Here is a 16,261-nt window from a genome sequence, read left to right on the forward strand (position 1 = left end):
TTAGCTAAGATTTTAAACCCTTTAATTCTCAGTTTGGAACAGTTCAAACTTCCCCCCCTCCCCCACTTGCTCCTGTGATTTCTCCTGGGTAACATGCTCGCTCACCGTTCTTTTTCTTCTAAGCACTGTAGAAGCACATGTTCTTTGACACTAGGACGCTGTGTGCCCCCTTGCATCCCATCTTTTAACCTGTAAGACAAAAAATCTCTAGTAAGCATTTATAGTTTCACTTGTCAGAAAGTAGGAGGAAAAGAATTGCCAATTGCAAAAGGGGTTCCTGTGCATGCCTTTTCGTGCTTCCTTTTGTCTCTGTGTTAATTTTCTGCAAGTTCATATATTGTACATGTTTGCTTGCATTGAAAGTTTGGCATGCTAACCTTTTACTGTTGGAATCTTGCTTCGTAGGATAGGAGATGAGGAAGAGGACAACAAACACCGGTATGTGACTTCCCTCATCTACTTAAATGACTATTTTTTTCCTCCTCCTGTAAAGTTTCTTACCATATTAACTCTTAAAGTGTTCTTCTGGTTCAGTTAGTTCTTTGTTCCAGACTTTTAACGTCTGCTTCCTTGAAAGGGCACAGAAAATCTTTGGGCATCAAGGTTTCTCAGACTTCCTTTACCTTGTCTTTGCATGCTTTTCTGAGGTGACCTCTTGTGTCATTAGGGAACCTTAACCATCTCATGCCCGTTCTGGTTTTCCATTCGTGAATGTGCAGCCAATCTACTGAATAAACCCTAGGCTAAGGAAGATGCTGCAGTGATGTGATACATCTATAATGACAAACGGATTATGGCTAGAGGTCACTGGAGCACGTAGTTAATAAAAAGCTGCTGCTGTTCTGAAAGGTGAAATTAGACTACTGTAGTGTGTTGTAGAAATGGGCTGCCAGTGGGAGAGAACTTTCCATCCCTCTCATGCTTTCTTGAAGAGGAAGACTCATTATAAAGAGGAAATTGCATTATCATTGGGCTTTAATGTACCCAGAGAGATGCAAAGTGTGCGCTCTTCCGTGTGCTCCCTTGCCCCTCCTTTTTGCATTATTCTCATTCCTACCCTGCCTATTATCCAAAAGCTTATTTCTTTCTGCTCTCATTTAGTGTTGTCGAATTTCCGATTTGAGTATCGTCAGTCTCTGGAAATTGTCCTACTTCATCTGCACGTAATATTCTGCTTGTAATTTTAGTTCAAGTACAACTTCCTTGAAATCTAGGAACACAGTGTGAGATAGACTTTAGACTTCTGGTGCCGTCTTTGACATGGACTCCCGAGTGACTGTTTAAAAACTATTGACCTAATAAATTGATGATACTGGATGCATTTAGGTGTTATATCAAAGACAAATGTGGCATATGCTAAGAGGAGTTTCTGTTTCCTTCTCTAGAATTGGTCTTTGGGAGTTTTCCATCATTTAGTCTTGTTTTGGGTCTGTCCTGCACCTTGCCTTTTTTGCATGAAGCGATTTGTCCATTACTTCACAGAATGCTGAAATGGRGAACGGATATTCCCCACTAAATGCATGCTCCTAACGACATGATAAATGGGGTATTTTGTCAGATAATTGACTTCAGCAGTGTTGCTCCACTCCAGAGATTATCTTCTTAAAAATTTTCTTCCTTCCATAGTGAGCTTCAGGAAAGGCAGGRTGGACTGAGATTTAGAAGCTGGGATTTTATGCTCTTTGGGCTACGACTGTCCAATGGGTCCCTTGATATCTTGCTTCCGTATCTGGAAATTGGGAATCTTTTTACTTCGTAGGAGTCTTAAGGGTTACTTAGGTATATGTAATGTTTGCACATGTAAAGTACTATATGACCACAGAGTGTATTTTCCCTTTTTAAGCCTATTGCTTATCTGTGAAGCCCCTCTGTTTTACTCTCAGCTACTGTAAAAGGCCCATCTACTTTTTTTCCTTATCTGTTAATTATTTCCTAGATGATCTCAGTATTATCCTGAAGCAGGTTTCAAGCTGTTGAATATAGATATTTCTTTGTTTGATGACATCAGTTAGCCATAATCTCTGTCCCATGCTTATGTCTTGGAAAGACATAATTTTACTTGAAGACTGATGTGCCTGAGCAGGRTGGAATTTACTGGGGGAATGGGATTCACCTCTGTCCAAACCTCTTCACAGTTGTATCTACTTAAATTAAATCACTTTGTGGTCTATTCTTCAAAGAGAACAAACACTGCTTCTTGCCAGCTCTCTTGGAAAAAGCAGCTTTTAAACTCTGCAGAGAGCTATGTTCTTTCTTCTCTAAGGTCRTTCATACTTACTTACCTTGAAAAACTCAACTTTGTTTACTTTATGGCTTCAGCAAGGAGCTGTTTTAGTCTAGTCCATAAAAAGTCAGCCCATTTCTGGTATGGGAATTACGTCGGATATGTAGCATCTTCTCTTCTGGAAATGTGCGCGCTTCGACTTGTAGTTCTGGAAGCACAGTTTCTTTAAATGGATGTGCTCTCTCTTCCTCTGCTCATTTTTCCACAACTTTAGGGCGAGGAGAAGAGCACTGTAAAAAAAGATCTTTACCAACTCCAAGTATAAAGCTTTGTGATTTAATTTTTGTCCCACATTTCTAAACAACAGGAATAAAATATGCCCTTTACCAAATATAGCTTGTAACACTTGATTCTACTCCAGTGTGTTCTTTTTCAACCATGGAAAGTTCTAAACACAAAAGTTTTATAGGTTCATCTTTTTTTTTCTTTCTTTTTTTTTTCTTTCTTTTTTTCTCCCTCCAGAGAAGGTGGTATGTTTTTAGAATCTCGGTGAAGAGAAAAGTTGATCCTTCTGGGTTCAACTGTGTGTTCCTGCTAATGAATGTCTTGCAGGTGTGAATTTAACATCTATACTTGGAGGGCTACCATATGGTTAGAGTCTAGCAATTATAAATTACTGTGCATATGGATTAACTTTCTTTTCTATTAATCATTCATCTCAGGTTGAATTTTTTTTTCCCCTTCCTTCTTTGTTGGTTGCCTGATTAAGGGCTCTTAACTTCATTGTACTCCAAATCTAATTAGCAGCTGAGTTTCTGGGCTCTGAGGATGTGAAGCTGAATTTCAGCTCTTGCGGAGTTTCGGGCAGATGAATTGGAGTGTGGTGTCATTGTGTTTTACAGTTTGTTACATGATGTTAGATGCAAGGGCATGGAACAGGGGGCCATATGGAAGATGCTGCTTTCAGAAAAAAAAATAATCTCTGTATGCTAAAAATTGCAGCTTTCTGAATTAGTCTCTCTTGAAAAAAAGAGCTTGTTAGGCTTAGACCCAGCATTCAAGGATCTATTTGACAGATCCTTAAAAAAAATAAATAAATAAATAAATCCCCAAATAAAATGTGGTTCGTAACCGAAAGAGATATCGTGACTTCTGAATTTCCATTTGCCTCTGCACTGTGGTTACTGTAATCTCTTTGTTTTAGTGACATTGACTCTTTATAAAGAATAGTGTTACTATTAGGTTGTTAGTATTAGGTCATATTAATGCGCACTTTTTTTTAGTTAGACTTCTTCATAGGCCTTGGACCCTGTGAATTACTACTAAAAAATCACAGGCTGTCTATTGATTATGCTGTAAGTATTCATTATACCATATTTTTAAAAACTGGCAGTGCCGGGTAGTGTTTGAGAGCTGGAACATGATGCTTGCRGACTTCCAGCAGTTTGCTGAAGGGGCGCACATACAGAACGAAACAAAACGATGGGATGGATACAGAGGATGAAAGAAAGACATATACATTTTTGAAATACAAGCTGAGCAGATTTAAAATACAATTAAAATCATTTTAACTACAGCTTATTAGCTTACATTAATACTGGAGGAAAAGGTTCTTCAAGAAGCCAGGACAATTCATGGCTGCTGTGAATGGATCTTAAATGTTGTGTTCTGCAAGGTTCATCTGTTTCCTTTCAGATATCTATTTTGCCCTGTAGCCTGGTGTTAGCTACCTTGTGTTTTCTCTCCAAAGAAGATCCTTTTGTTTTGTATTCAACTCTTTAAGTCAGTGATCATTTTATATAATGAARGCTGTTCTTTTATGTCAAATTGCACTTCTGTCCTTCTAGGTCTCACAGAAAAAGAAGTCAACCCAGGAGACATAAAACAGAGGATCAGAAGTCTCTTGGGGATGTCATGGCTATTGAAACTGCCTTGGAAGATGTGAAAGTAAAAGAGGAACTGAAAAGAGGGCCAGATCTAGAGGAAGAGGAGAGAAGCAAAGTGGCGGAGGGAGAAGGTGAGGGCCCTGCTCACTGAAGGGAGGTTGCTTCAGTGAGGATCTGGGGCAAGCTATTTCTCTAAAACACATCTGTAAATAACTTGTCTAGTGTTGTTTATTTCTGTTGAAATATCAGCAGAGTCCCAATATTAAATCTGTGCTTACTGAAATACACCATCATTTACAGCAGCAATTGATTTTTTCCTCTCTTTAAGAATTCAGTCCAAATAGCTTTCTTGGCTGGGCTTGGAAGTCCTGCCAACACTATTACAGTTTTGTAAAAATATATATTAGGGGAGAAATATTTTTAAATATTTCATAAAGAAACAAATAAATATATTTTGTGTCCTATTTTGAAAAGGAAAGATTTGAGCATACTCTAATGAATCTTTACCCCTTTCCCTCCCCTCCTCCCCATTTCTTACAGAGGCTGTGGATAAAGTCAACCTTAGGTTGTGTGGGATCCACAGCTGCTGCATGAGTAGAAGTACCAATTTGACTGAAAACTTTGTTTTTCTTCAAGTCTACRGTACCCTCTGTAGGAGGGAAGATTTTCAGCTTTCTTTGCATGGCTGAAGCTAATACCAGTCCATGACAAGGACTGGTCCCCACTCCTTTATATTTCTTGTGCAAAGAAGTTAGTACAGATTTCAAACTGTTCGGGAGAAGGCGAATAGGAGTAGGAGCTGGAAATAATGGCAGGGCTGGTTTTCACAGATCTGTTGCTAAATTTATGTGCAACCTTTGATAAGTCACTTAACCTTTCTCTGCTCATTGACACAGTGGAATGGACATAATATTTCTTCATATTATAGTTCTGTCTTAGGAAATGATGTCTGTAAAATTCTTTGAAGCTGTTTGTTGGAATGCACCGTGACTTAGGGCAAAATATACCTAAAGGCCTGTTGCAAAAACAGATAATATCTTGGATTTTGTTTTGTGTGCAATATCTTCCTAAGAGGTATGTTTAGTCTAGAGGCCAGACCTCAGCCATCTTTCTAGAGGCTCTTTTTGTGATGCTCTTCTCTTGGATCTGTATGAAATGGTGCATTTCTTGTTGGCAGTAAGCTTTTCTAATGTRCACGGTTAAGTGGTTGTTATGTTTATGTTGTACTTTCTTTTTGAGGCAGTCTGGAGTGTTTCACTAACGCTAGTTAATTCACCTTCATGTATTACATATCCTTGTTTTGCATTTGGAGAAAAGCGATGCAGCAAACTAAGAGGACCTTGATCATGGTCTTACAGGAAATCTATGGAAGCTCTGAGAAGAGAATCGAGGCCTTGATTCAGTTCTGTGATGCCTTAGCTAGGCAGTGTACTTTCCCCTTTCATGGGAGATAAGGGCTTTGAAAAGCATTGCCAGATGGAGCGGGAGTAGCGCAGTGAGAGTAGTTAATTTCTATTGCCCTAGCTTGCAAGTGGCAGCAGTGTGTTAAACTGTATGCTCTTAAATCTTGTACAAATTTAACAGTTAATGCTTGTACTAAACAGCCCGAAAACRCTGAAGTCCCTTGGGAGGCGAGAGATAAGTGGCAAGGACAGATCTGAGATCCTTAGAATAGCAGAGAAAGAAGAAAAGCTCTGTTCTAGCTGGATAGGCTCTAAATCATACACTTAGACTTCATGTTAAAAACTCTTTAACTGCTTGCACGGGCGGGACAAACTTATTTTCAGCACCATTGAGGAAAGCATCACTAGAACTAGACTGTTGGCACTGCAGTTTCGGAGGGGTCTAGTACTCAATGTGGCTGTTAGCAAATAGGCAAGTTTTTTAATGCAATATAGCAGTTAAATACCACTGACTTCTCTAGTCTTCTGCATCCTACTGTCTGTATTACCTCTTGCAAGTGTCTTACAGTTTCAGCTTGAAAAAGAAAATAGTTCGTGTTTGGATGGCCCTGCTCATGGCAGCTTAGCTTTTCCTCTCCTTCTCTTCCTTTTTCTTTTTCTTTCGCTTTGGCTTTAGTTTGGCTGGATTTCCTACTTATACCAGAAAAGATGACCTTGAGGAGGGGAAGGAAGAACGAGATTCTTAAGTAATCATTGGTAGTTTCAAAGAAATAAGTCTTATGCTTCATGTTGGTTATTTGGACTAGCTGAATATTAATACCTTGAGGTTTTAAGGATTTCTCACCAAGATACGTTACAGTGTTTTCTTTTGTTTTTTTGTAACTATATTTTATATTCCTAATTTATTATGTTGGTATTAATTCATTTAGAATTTCTCAGCAAGTTGTCTTGGGACTTGAAATTAGAGGTGAGTTTTCAAGCTCTGCTCTTCTCTGAGCGTGCTAAGCAGCATAAATACATCCCGTGAGTCAGCAGGTGTTACCTGCTATGCTGTGCCTCTTAAAAGTCCTGCAGAGCCAGCCCACAAGCCCCTATATCTCACAGGAGACTTCTTTTTTTATAATGTGAAGAGAAGCAATGAGATGCTTAACTGAAAAACAGTTGCCCATTACTTTCCACCACATTTCATTAAATGTCATTCCCACATACCCTTTTAGCGTTGCCTTTGCAAACTAAGTACATAATTGCATGAACTAATGCCGTGATCAAGATGCCGGTAAACCAGAACTGAAAACTTCAAGTTCATGCCAAAAGCCTGTTTCTGCTAGTACCTGTATATAGTAGCAAATGGGTGCATAACTGATTTTTAGATGACCGTTTGCTCCATGAGGATTTTACTTGAGGCAGGATCTCAAGAATTAGCCATCTGTCAAGCAGCACACCTCTCTGACTCCTTCCCTCTGTTTTTTCCCATGTTGCTTAAGCAGGCAATGTAAAGTCATTAAGAGGTGAGAAGGTTTAATGTGACGGAGAGATTGTCACAAAACACTGTCATAGCCTAAGAGTTCATCCTGGAAACTGTTTCTGGACTTTTTAGCATCGTGTAGAAAAAACAACCCTTTCAGAAATCTTCTAGAAGTCACTGTGTCTCTCTGCACACACATATAATGTGTTCTGTGAAGTGCTAATAATAACTGAGTGGACACAACCCCTAGAAGCAAGTAGAAGGTATTTTTCTGCCACTTTTGCTTCTGCTCTTGTATCAGTCATGTTAGCATATTCTGTTAGCGTAGGTAATATATAGGCTATAAAGCCTGGGCATGTAGGGATTGCTTTAGGGTAGTATTCTCTTCCTAGAAGTAACAAAATGCTGCTGAAAGTGAAAATGTTAACCTCTGCTAACCTACTGTATTTATTTATACATAAAGATCCCTTTCCTTCCTAGAGGTCTTCACGATAGCCACATGGGGCCTTCAGATCTCACTTCACTTTTTTCTGGCTTCTGATTTTGCAGATAAACTTGCAAACTACTTCATTCCCCTTAACGCAACAACTTTTAAACAAAGTTGTGTATGCCAGCTGCTGTCAAGTTAGCCCATTTAGAGGTCAGCAAAGCTGGTGAATGGCATTTGTTTTGTTGCTGGGTAGAGAATTCTCTCAGTGTATGGAGAGTAAATATGATCTGGTTTTGTGTGACTGGGGAGAAATCCAATTTGACCTTCATTCAATGTGTTTGTTTCTCTAAGGAAATTCAATATTCCTTTCTTGTGATAGAACAAACCAGTTTATCGGAGGGACTGCCTACACAAGTACAACAATAACTATTTGGGCTGGACTTGTCGCCGTTCTTATAAATTAGTTTAAATAAAGGCACCAGAACAGACTTCTGGGGAATGCCCAGGTTCAGGTGTCCACTAGAAGATTTCTGCAGGGATTTCAGCACTTCATCTCATCGTGGGATTATTCTCCTTGTCCTTTCACCCCCTGCCTCCTTCAGACACCACGCTAATGTGTGACGGCCTATCTGATTTTCTGTTTGCTACGTTTGGCTGCTAGGCTTTGGTTTAATCCTTACTGGAAGACTCTGAGGAGGTTGGGGTTGGTAAATCTTTGTGATTAGGGTGAACAGCCTTTCTCTGTCTTCCTCCCCTCACCATCCTATTAGTGGGGAAGTGACCTTTTGGAGCAGTCATCTAGTCATAGCATCTGCAGGTGGAAAACAATCTCTTATGAAACAAATTGAGTGCTGGCATCTGTCTGTGGAGCATCTATTATTTACTTTCCTTTGAGTGAGCTGATAACTTTATTCATGAAGGGGGGGAAAGGGTGGGCAAAGGGAACATACATCACTGTAGCTGGAATGAGGCAAGCGGTGAAGGCATCTCCTGTCCTGACCTAAAGACACTCAGTCGAGGGCCAGTAGGAATTTGACTTATGACTGTCATGGGATGCTCTGAAATCAGACTGTTTGGATCCTTCAGCAGAGTTACATTGGGAAGGGAGGTGGGGAAGGCTTTTATGGGTGGTTTCTGCCTCTGTGGAAATGTCTGTCTGTTCAAGGAGCGTTTTTCTTTTTGCAGCCATGTAAGAGAGCTGCAACTCTATGCAGATGAAATGAACGGTAGTAAGCCAGGAGGAAAGAAGGRTGAATGGAGCAAGTGTTTGGAAAGCATATCTCAGTAACCAGTATTTGCATGATGTTTGTAATAGACTTGCTTCAATACTTGATTCATGCTTTAAAAGAAATCTTTTGGTAATAACGATTCAGATATCTCTGTTCTTCGTTTCCCAGGGCTGTTGATTGTGCTGACACGCAATAATACTGAGATAAGAGCTATGCTTGTGCATAGGGAGAGCAGTAAATGGGGGTGGTCTGGAGGTTAGGGCAAAACAGTTAGAAACCTTGAAATACAGATACAATATTCATTTCAGATTTTGCCAAGCACGGGACCAACCTTTCTTTTTGTGCAACCATGACTTTTTTTAAACTAAGATCTTTGAAGGGAGAGGTCTAGAGATGCATGTTACTTTGTTTGTGTGGGTTTAATGGAATAAAGGACAGAGAGGTGTATTTGGCAGGTTAGGGTTTTTGTCCAAGTGTAAAAGAGCAAGTAAGTTGTCTAGGTGCAGAAATGCRTGCCTCGATTGGTACTTATCCTTGAAGTAGGAGGATTTCTGGCATGAATGTATTCGGATGACTTGCACTTTCCCTACTGAAAAGGGAAAGCTGGGGGATATCGAGGTGCTTTGCTTTGTTTAATCTTCTAGTCGGTTGCTATTGACTGTGTAAATTAGGCACTTGAATTGGGGATTGTGAGTTACTTGCACAGGATCATTTTTGTTCAGGGTGCTGATTGGTTTTGTCCAAGTCAGGGCTGATGTAATATATTACATGTCTTGTTGCACTCTGTCCAGTTTCTAGGGGATAGATATTTTCTCTCACAGGCGACATTCATTTTAGCAGCCTTTCTAGTCTAGCCAAGAATTAAACAGTCCATAGAAGAGACACGAGCCTTTTATTTCTAAAGTAGGCTGCTCCAAGTCAGTGCTGGGGTGCAGTGGAAGGTATCTACAGCCTTCAATTTGCCTGTTTGAATGGACAAATAGGACCATGGTGTAACACGTTAGCCCAGCATGGAGCTTTTTGGTAAAAGGGGAAGAGTATTAAATGCCCAGAAATCTTGGTGTAGAAGTTAAATGTTGCTTATTTCTTGAAACAGGTGACTGCAAAGTAAAGGCCCGTCCTCCGAAAGTAAAAGGTGAGAGGAAGAAGAAGCATCTTCTCCATCAACACCAGCACCATCTGCAAGCACCTCAGCCTCCTCTGCAGCAGCAGCCACCACCACTCCCAATGCCACCAGCTGCATCACAGCAGCAACTGGCAGAAGAAGAGGCACCAGTAGCACGGCCACCGATACCCACAGCAGTGCCCGCATCATCCACAGCAGAGAAGAGCTTGCCCCCAGCTCCCCTGAACATTATCCAGCCCTCAGAGGCACCAGTTGAGGAAGAAGAGTTTAAGCCTCGGCCCATCATTCCCATGCTTTACGTGGTTCCACGGACCAAAAAGGTGGTGTTTGACAAAGAGCGCATGTCCTGCCAGCAGGCATTTGAGCAGTTTGCCACACAAAAGAGTCCCGGATGGCGGGAACAGACAGTCCCTTTGGAAATTCCTGTGAAGGAGGAGGAGAATGCAGAAGCAGAAAATGCAGAGGTCGCTACAGCGGTCAGTGATTTACAGGTACGCATGAGCAAGGAAGCGTCTATGAGATTTGCTTGTTTTAAGTAGCCAGTCGAGCACCAAACTTGGAATGACCAGGAGTGCTAAATCGTGCCAGAGCCTCTAGGGAAACTGTGCGCTGTGTTGAACCTTGGAGTGCTTTACAGGAAGGGGTGCTATTCTCTCACAGCACAGTCCAGGCAGGTCATTGTGTTGATGTTAGTTTATTTATCAAACTCGTTATTTTCTTCAAAGGTAAAATAGAGACTTTTCCTCCTACTAACAATACGGACGTTACTGGAGCGATCATCACAAATACTAGCCAGGAAGACACTGCACAGGCAGATGGCAGATAGCAACCATTCTGAGGGGGGTAAAAATCAATCGCCCAGGGAACTTTGACTGCAACAACATTTTGATAATTTTCTTTCCTCTCTTGTTTCTGACATCTGCAACTGATAGTCTGAACTTTGTGCTTCCAGGGACTGGCCTGCTATATAGGGCTGTCTAGGGATCCTTTCCTTAATGAGACTTAGGATTGGAAAAATTGGTAGGAACAACCTTTTCATGGACAAGTCAGTCCGTGACATATAATCTATTGCAGCATCTCTTCCCTTGGAGAATGCTTTCCTGAGGACAGTTTCCAAAAGAGGAAGGAGGAAAATGTTCAGGAATTAGCAGCAAGTCAGAGCTATATGATCCAGCTCTGTTTTCCTGTGTGATGCTGCTGAAAGAGCCAAGGGAATGGCAAGGCACTGTTAGAAATTATGGTGATAGAGGGGAAATGTGCATTGTCTTACTGGCACAGCGCAATTAGAATACCTTTTACATAAATGTTTCTAAGACATAATGGCTGCAGACTAGAGAGGAGAAACACTAAGGGAGTTGCTGTGGCTGCGATGGGCTGCTGTCAGTGCCTTCATCTCTGCTCACTTCTGCATAACATGGAATGAACTTGGATTTAATTTGTAACGCTGTAATAGCACTGCTGCTTGTCTTCACGCTGTGAAGCAAAGCACCTCATACTGTCGATTTCTAGTGCAGACTAACTTGCCTGTAATGCGTTAAGTGCCTCTCACCCAAGAGCGCTGTGAGCCACTACGATTATGATACATGCAATATTTATAACGTTGGACGGCAACAGGGGGTAGCGGGTACAGGATAAATACRCTTGCCAGAAGGTGCACGCTAATATCCTAGTAAAATGTTTCTGGTTTTACTGTACATAACTTCCATGCTAGAGTTTCTAGCTGTTTATGTGATTAACCAGACATAAACTAATGGAATTGGCAGACGTGAAACTGTTCTGAGGCTGTTCTGGTTTTAAGAAAACACTGTAGTTTACTTTTACCTGGCATCTTATGAGATAGCATTGGCTTTATCTACTACAGTAATTGACTGGGGAGGCTTTATTGATTCCAGCAGAAAGTCAGTGAAAAGTTTGTTGTATAAATTTAAGACCTCTTTATGAGAAGGATTCGGTCTCTGTTGCCCTGTTCTCTCCTTTGCTTGCCCAGAGACTTTGGGGGTTCCCATCTAACTTGTTCTGCTTTGTTTCAGCCTGCTGCTGCTTTTTCAAAAATGAAGATGGAGATCAAAAAAAGTCGCCGTCATCCACTGGGCAAACCACCAACTCGCTCCCCGTTGTCAGTGGTTAAACAGGAGACCTCGAGTGACGAGGGTGAGTGCACTTAGATATAAAGAATGCTTATGTGTCCTGTCCAATCTGAAAATTTGCTAAAGGTGGCGATTAACGTAATTGGATGGACTGAAACTTTTAGTGTTACACTCAACTGATAGAAAATGCAGCATGTTCCCATTTTGATAACTCAGCTGGAAACAAATGCATCCATGGGAAATGCCCTTTCTCACCTCCCACCCTCTTTACTCTGAAGAAAAATATTTGCAGGATGCAGAACACGGCAGTATTTCGGGCAAAAGAAGAAGAGAGTTCACAGAAAATAACATCTGAAAGTAAAAGCTTGCTTTTAGATATTGCATTAGAATTCGATCTGCTTACTTCAGAAGGAGGTGGAGATTAGGTCTGCTGTTAAGTGTATAGGGAAAGTTAGAATTAGCATTTTGGTTGGCTTTCTAATTTTAACTCATGTGAATGTTGAGGTCTAACTTTTCTCTTTTAGCAGATCCAGAAATGAGAAAGTCTCTCAGTGGTTCACTGAACATCACTGGTTTTCCTTTCTCACACTCCAGTTACTGCAAAGCTTTAGCAGTCTGGACAAAAGAAAAGGACTCCTATGGCTCACTTCTGTTGTAGTACAATGTAATATATCACCTCTGGGTCCTACCTACTGTATAAAATACACCCAATATTAAAAGGTCCATGGTGAGAAGCTTTTGCACTGGGGCAGCTACTTGAAAGTGTAGGTGCCAGTCCCTGCTTTCAAGAAATTTATAACTTTATATTCAAAAAGGGCCCAAGACAGCCTCTTTCCTGTTCCCTTTTCCTCTTCAGAGAATGTATCCATTCATTTTTAGAGAAAATTTTTGTGTCAGAGATACGAAAGTGGGATATACTGTCCATGCACAGCTCCATTCCCTTAGTAGGGATGATGCATGTGATTTCTTGCGTATGTGAGGTGGGAAGTGAAGCCTAGAAAGGCAGTTGAGACTAGTTCTCTTATTTGGGCGTGAAGACCTCGCAATGAACTTTGTGTTGCAGGATTCTCACTAGACAGGTTCTCTTCACTGTTTTGACTTGTTGGATTGTGTACAGAGGCCTTGCTGGTTGACTCAGGAGCAACTTTCTGTGAAAACTGCCATTTTTTGGGAACTGATTTACAGCACTGTTGGGCAAGATCTGATCAAATAGATTCTTCTGTTCCCCACCAGGGAATGCAAGAAACTCTCTGTGCTCCTTGTTTTTTCAGGACTAATGGATAAGGATGGTCTGGAGACTGCAGTGAGGGAGAGTGAGCATATAAATTAGAGGAACACAATACACCACACTAAAATTCAGTTGAGACAAATTGTTAGCCTTCTCTCCCTGTGTGTAACTTGCTTGAAATGTGGGAGCCATCCTGAATGCTACTTCTGACCTAGAATCCATCCTTGGATGAGTGAAGGCGATGATAACATACAACAGTCATTTACTTTTTTCTCTTAGTCTTTCACTGTGGATTATGATGCTGGTTTCCCATCAGCTTTCATTGATTTTGCTGGTATCATAAATCCATAAATCCTTGCCTTTCTCTAAGTGTGCTTTGACTAAATTTTGGAGAAACTTGTAGTTTGCTTTTGGCTTGTGTCTTAAAGTGTCGTTGAAGGTGCTAGATTTCTTTAAAAGGTGAGTGATAAGCTCTTCTTAAAAATAAGACCTCTTGAAAGTATCGATCTACATACCCAAGCTCACGCCATATTTTAATTTTGGTTGTATCGCACACAAGTTATGGACACATAAGCATGTTTTGTAGAAGTTACAACTGTAGAACGCTCCTGCATAAATCTGCTTAGTTACGAGGGCTGTGTCTGATACTGATACAAGTGGAACTGGCAGTCAACTCATGGCATAAGTGTCATTTCCTACTAGGAAGGAATGCTTAACTCTCATCCACTGTCAAGGCTCTTTCTGTTTGCCCCGCTTTTCACTGGAATCCTTTGCAGCATTGAGGAAAAGGCTATGGTATTAGCAATTCTTGTTAGCCTGTGGGTACCAGTTTTTAGTCCAAGATAAAAACATAGCAAGAAAGTGAAGACACATGTTAGGAAGTAAACCTTATTTTAAGTGTGACAAAGATACACAGACTGTTCATAATTTCAAAAAAGGATTGATTAATTAAACACAGTAAAATTTCCCATGTTGTCTGACAAATATATGTCTCAAATTAGTTGGGGGGAACATTTAAAATCTCAGATGTAAGCTTAGCCCTAAGAATTTTACTGCAAGTTCCTTTTATCCTTTTCCCGCAGCGCAGGAGTCTGAAAATCTTAAAGGGAGGTAAGAATGGAGAGGAAGCTTAGATTTGTTGAGAGCAAAACGTTAACTGCGTATTTCCAGTAATTAACAGTGAAGCACAATTTGGTTTAATGTGCTGAGCTCTGGGGATAATGTTCCACTAAGATGTTTTTGAGTTCCCCGGACCAAAGCTGCTGTTCTGGGCTCTTTGCAGATTGACAATGCAGTGAGCAATTTGCACTCAGTCTTGCATGGAAAATTTCTCRAACACTTGTAGCGGCTCAAAAACTCTTTAATAATGAATGGTAAGAAACTTGGACCCCCAAACTGACACGAATAGATTCTGTGGTGGTTTAATCGTAAAATACCAAGGGCCTTTTAAAGGTTTTGTAAAAGCAAAGACTTAGGAAACTAATTAGCGCAAGCAGTACCTATCAGGGCTCTGACAGAAGAAAAGGTGGTGATGAATGTAAATGGAGGGCTTAGTGACTTGCACTCGATGGAGGTAGCTGGGAAGCAGCTGCAGAGAAGTAAAATGAAAACTTGGGCTGTGGTTATCTCATGGCCAAGACTTCTATTTGTAGAAACAGGTAAGGGATGCGCTTTGTGAAGGATGAAGGAGACTGCTGCTGCTGAACAGATGGGGCCTGGGAGCTAGCCTAACCGAACGGACCACCACGAATTGCAGGCCTGTCTCCTGGTAGGAGAAAGGAAGGGGGGTTTCCTTACACTTGTATCTTGCATTTTGAACTTGGCTTCATTGAAAGGATGTTGGAGGTTTCCATGGCTTAAAAAAAAGTGGTCAGAGCTAGGAAGACAGCAAATCTAGATTCTTTGCTTCGTTTTTCTCTTGGCCAGTTTCATCAGGCCGTCAGCGTGTCTACCTTGTTGCCGTACCCATAAAGTGGAGATTATATTCATTTCGATGAAGTATTTGAGACATATGGATATGGAGAACTATCAATGAGTTACATGTCCTTATTTATTCAAATTCTCGTATTGTTGAAACATTAGCTGTTTTACCTTACCTTGCTGCATTTTGCCTCTACTAAGGACTTCCCATTGTCTTGGGATTTTTTTCTTTCTAGAAACATTTCCGTTTTCTGGGGAGGAAGACGTGAGTGACCCAGAGGCTTTGAAATCTTTACTTTCCCTCCAGTGGAAGAATAAAGTACATAATTTCCCAGCTGAGAGAAAATTCAATGCAGCTGCTGCCCTGAGTGAGCCATACTGTGCTGTCTGTACCCTCTTTTACCCGTACAACCAGGTAATTCCTGACACTGCCGCAGATATACGGATCGATGGTGGGTACTGAATGGGTGGCTACTGTATAAGTTGTGATGCAGACTCTTATAAGAAAGTGAGAAGGCTCATATAGGTTTGTGCACCACAGAAGTGTGTTTAGATCTGGCAGAGGCAGTGCACAGAGCCTTTTTTGTCATCTTTCCTGGCATTCAGCTTTCATTTTTTAAATCACACATGCAGAGCTTTGCACTGCAAACACTGGTTCATTCAGAGAACAGAAACAGTGCCATGCTGGGCATGCGATCGGTGGTGTTTAGATATGTGCATGGACTTCTGAATATTTGCAAACAAGCAACAAAACAAAAGTTTACTCAGTAAGCATATACGTATTTTTTGGAAATTATCAATATGGTTTGGGATATGTCCTGAGCAGAAAGGCAAATTTATCAGGTGAGTCAGTTGTTTGCCCAATTGATTATTGATTTATCCTTGCATGCTCATACAGCCAAATATGGCTCTGTGTGTCTAGTAGGAATTCACATGTTARGTGTGTGTGTATACATATGCGTTGGAAGATTTTTCTGAGAAGAGCAGACCCGCTACCTCACCTTCCAACAAAACCTCTTGATTTATTATATAGATCGAAAACAAACTGTCAATCCAGGATTGCTAGATGTTGTTGTATAATGATTGTAAGGAAAACTGGATACAGCTGGGCTGTTTTAATCCATTGTTTTTAACTCTGGTTTGCTACCAGAAACCTTGAAATGTCCTTCTGGAGAAATTCTTGCAGCAAGAACAGGGAAGGATGCCAAAAGGATGGGAGAGGGGGAGGGGAGATCTTGCTATTATTATTTTCCCTCCCCCCCC

General features: G+C 40.9%; 1 protein-coding gene across 4 annotated transcripts in view; it reads left to right on the forward strand.

The window, feature by feature from the left end:
• Window positions 1-16,261, forward strand: part of KDM4B (lysine demethylase 4B) — a 94,670-nt gene that overhangs the window by 60,191 nt on the left and 18,218 nt on the right. For 3 of the 4 annotated variants that reach the window (XM_026067115.1, XM_026067113.1, XM_026067114.1), the window contains 5 exons: window positions 406-438; window positions 4,072-4,241; window positions 9,734-10,254; window positions 11,794-11,914; window positions 15,235-15,413. In XM_026067115.1, coding sequence (XP_025922900.1) covers window positions 406-438; window positions 4,072-4,241; window positions 9,734-10,254; window positions 11,794-11,914; window positions 15,235-15,413 — 1,024 coding nt within the window. The remainder of the gene's footprint in view (window positions 1-405; window positions 439-4,071; window positions 4,242-9,733; window positions 10,255-11,793; window positions 11,915-15,234; window positions 15,414-16,261) is intronic. The other variant, XM_026067118.1, reaches the window with a different exon arrangement.

The sequence above is a fragment of the Apteryx rowi genome, unplaced genomic scaffold (genome assembly GCF_003343035.1).
Source record: "Apteryx rowi isolate R43461 unplaced genomic scaffold, aptRow1 scaffold_254, whole genome shotgun sequence".
NCBI lineage: Eukaryota > Metazoa > Chordata > Aves > Apterygiformes > Apterygidae > Apteryx > Apteryx rowi.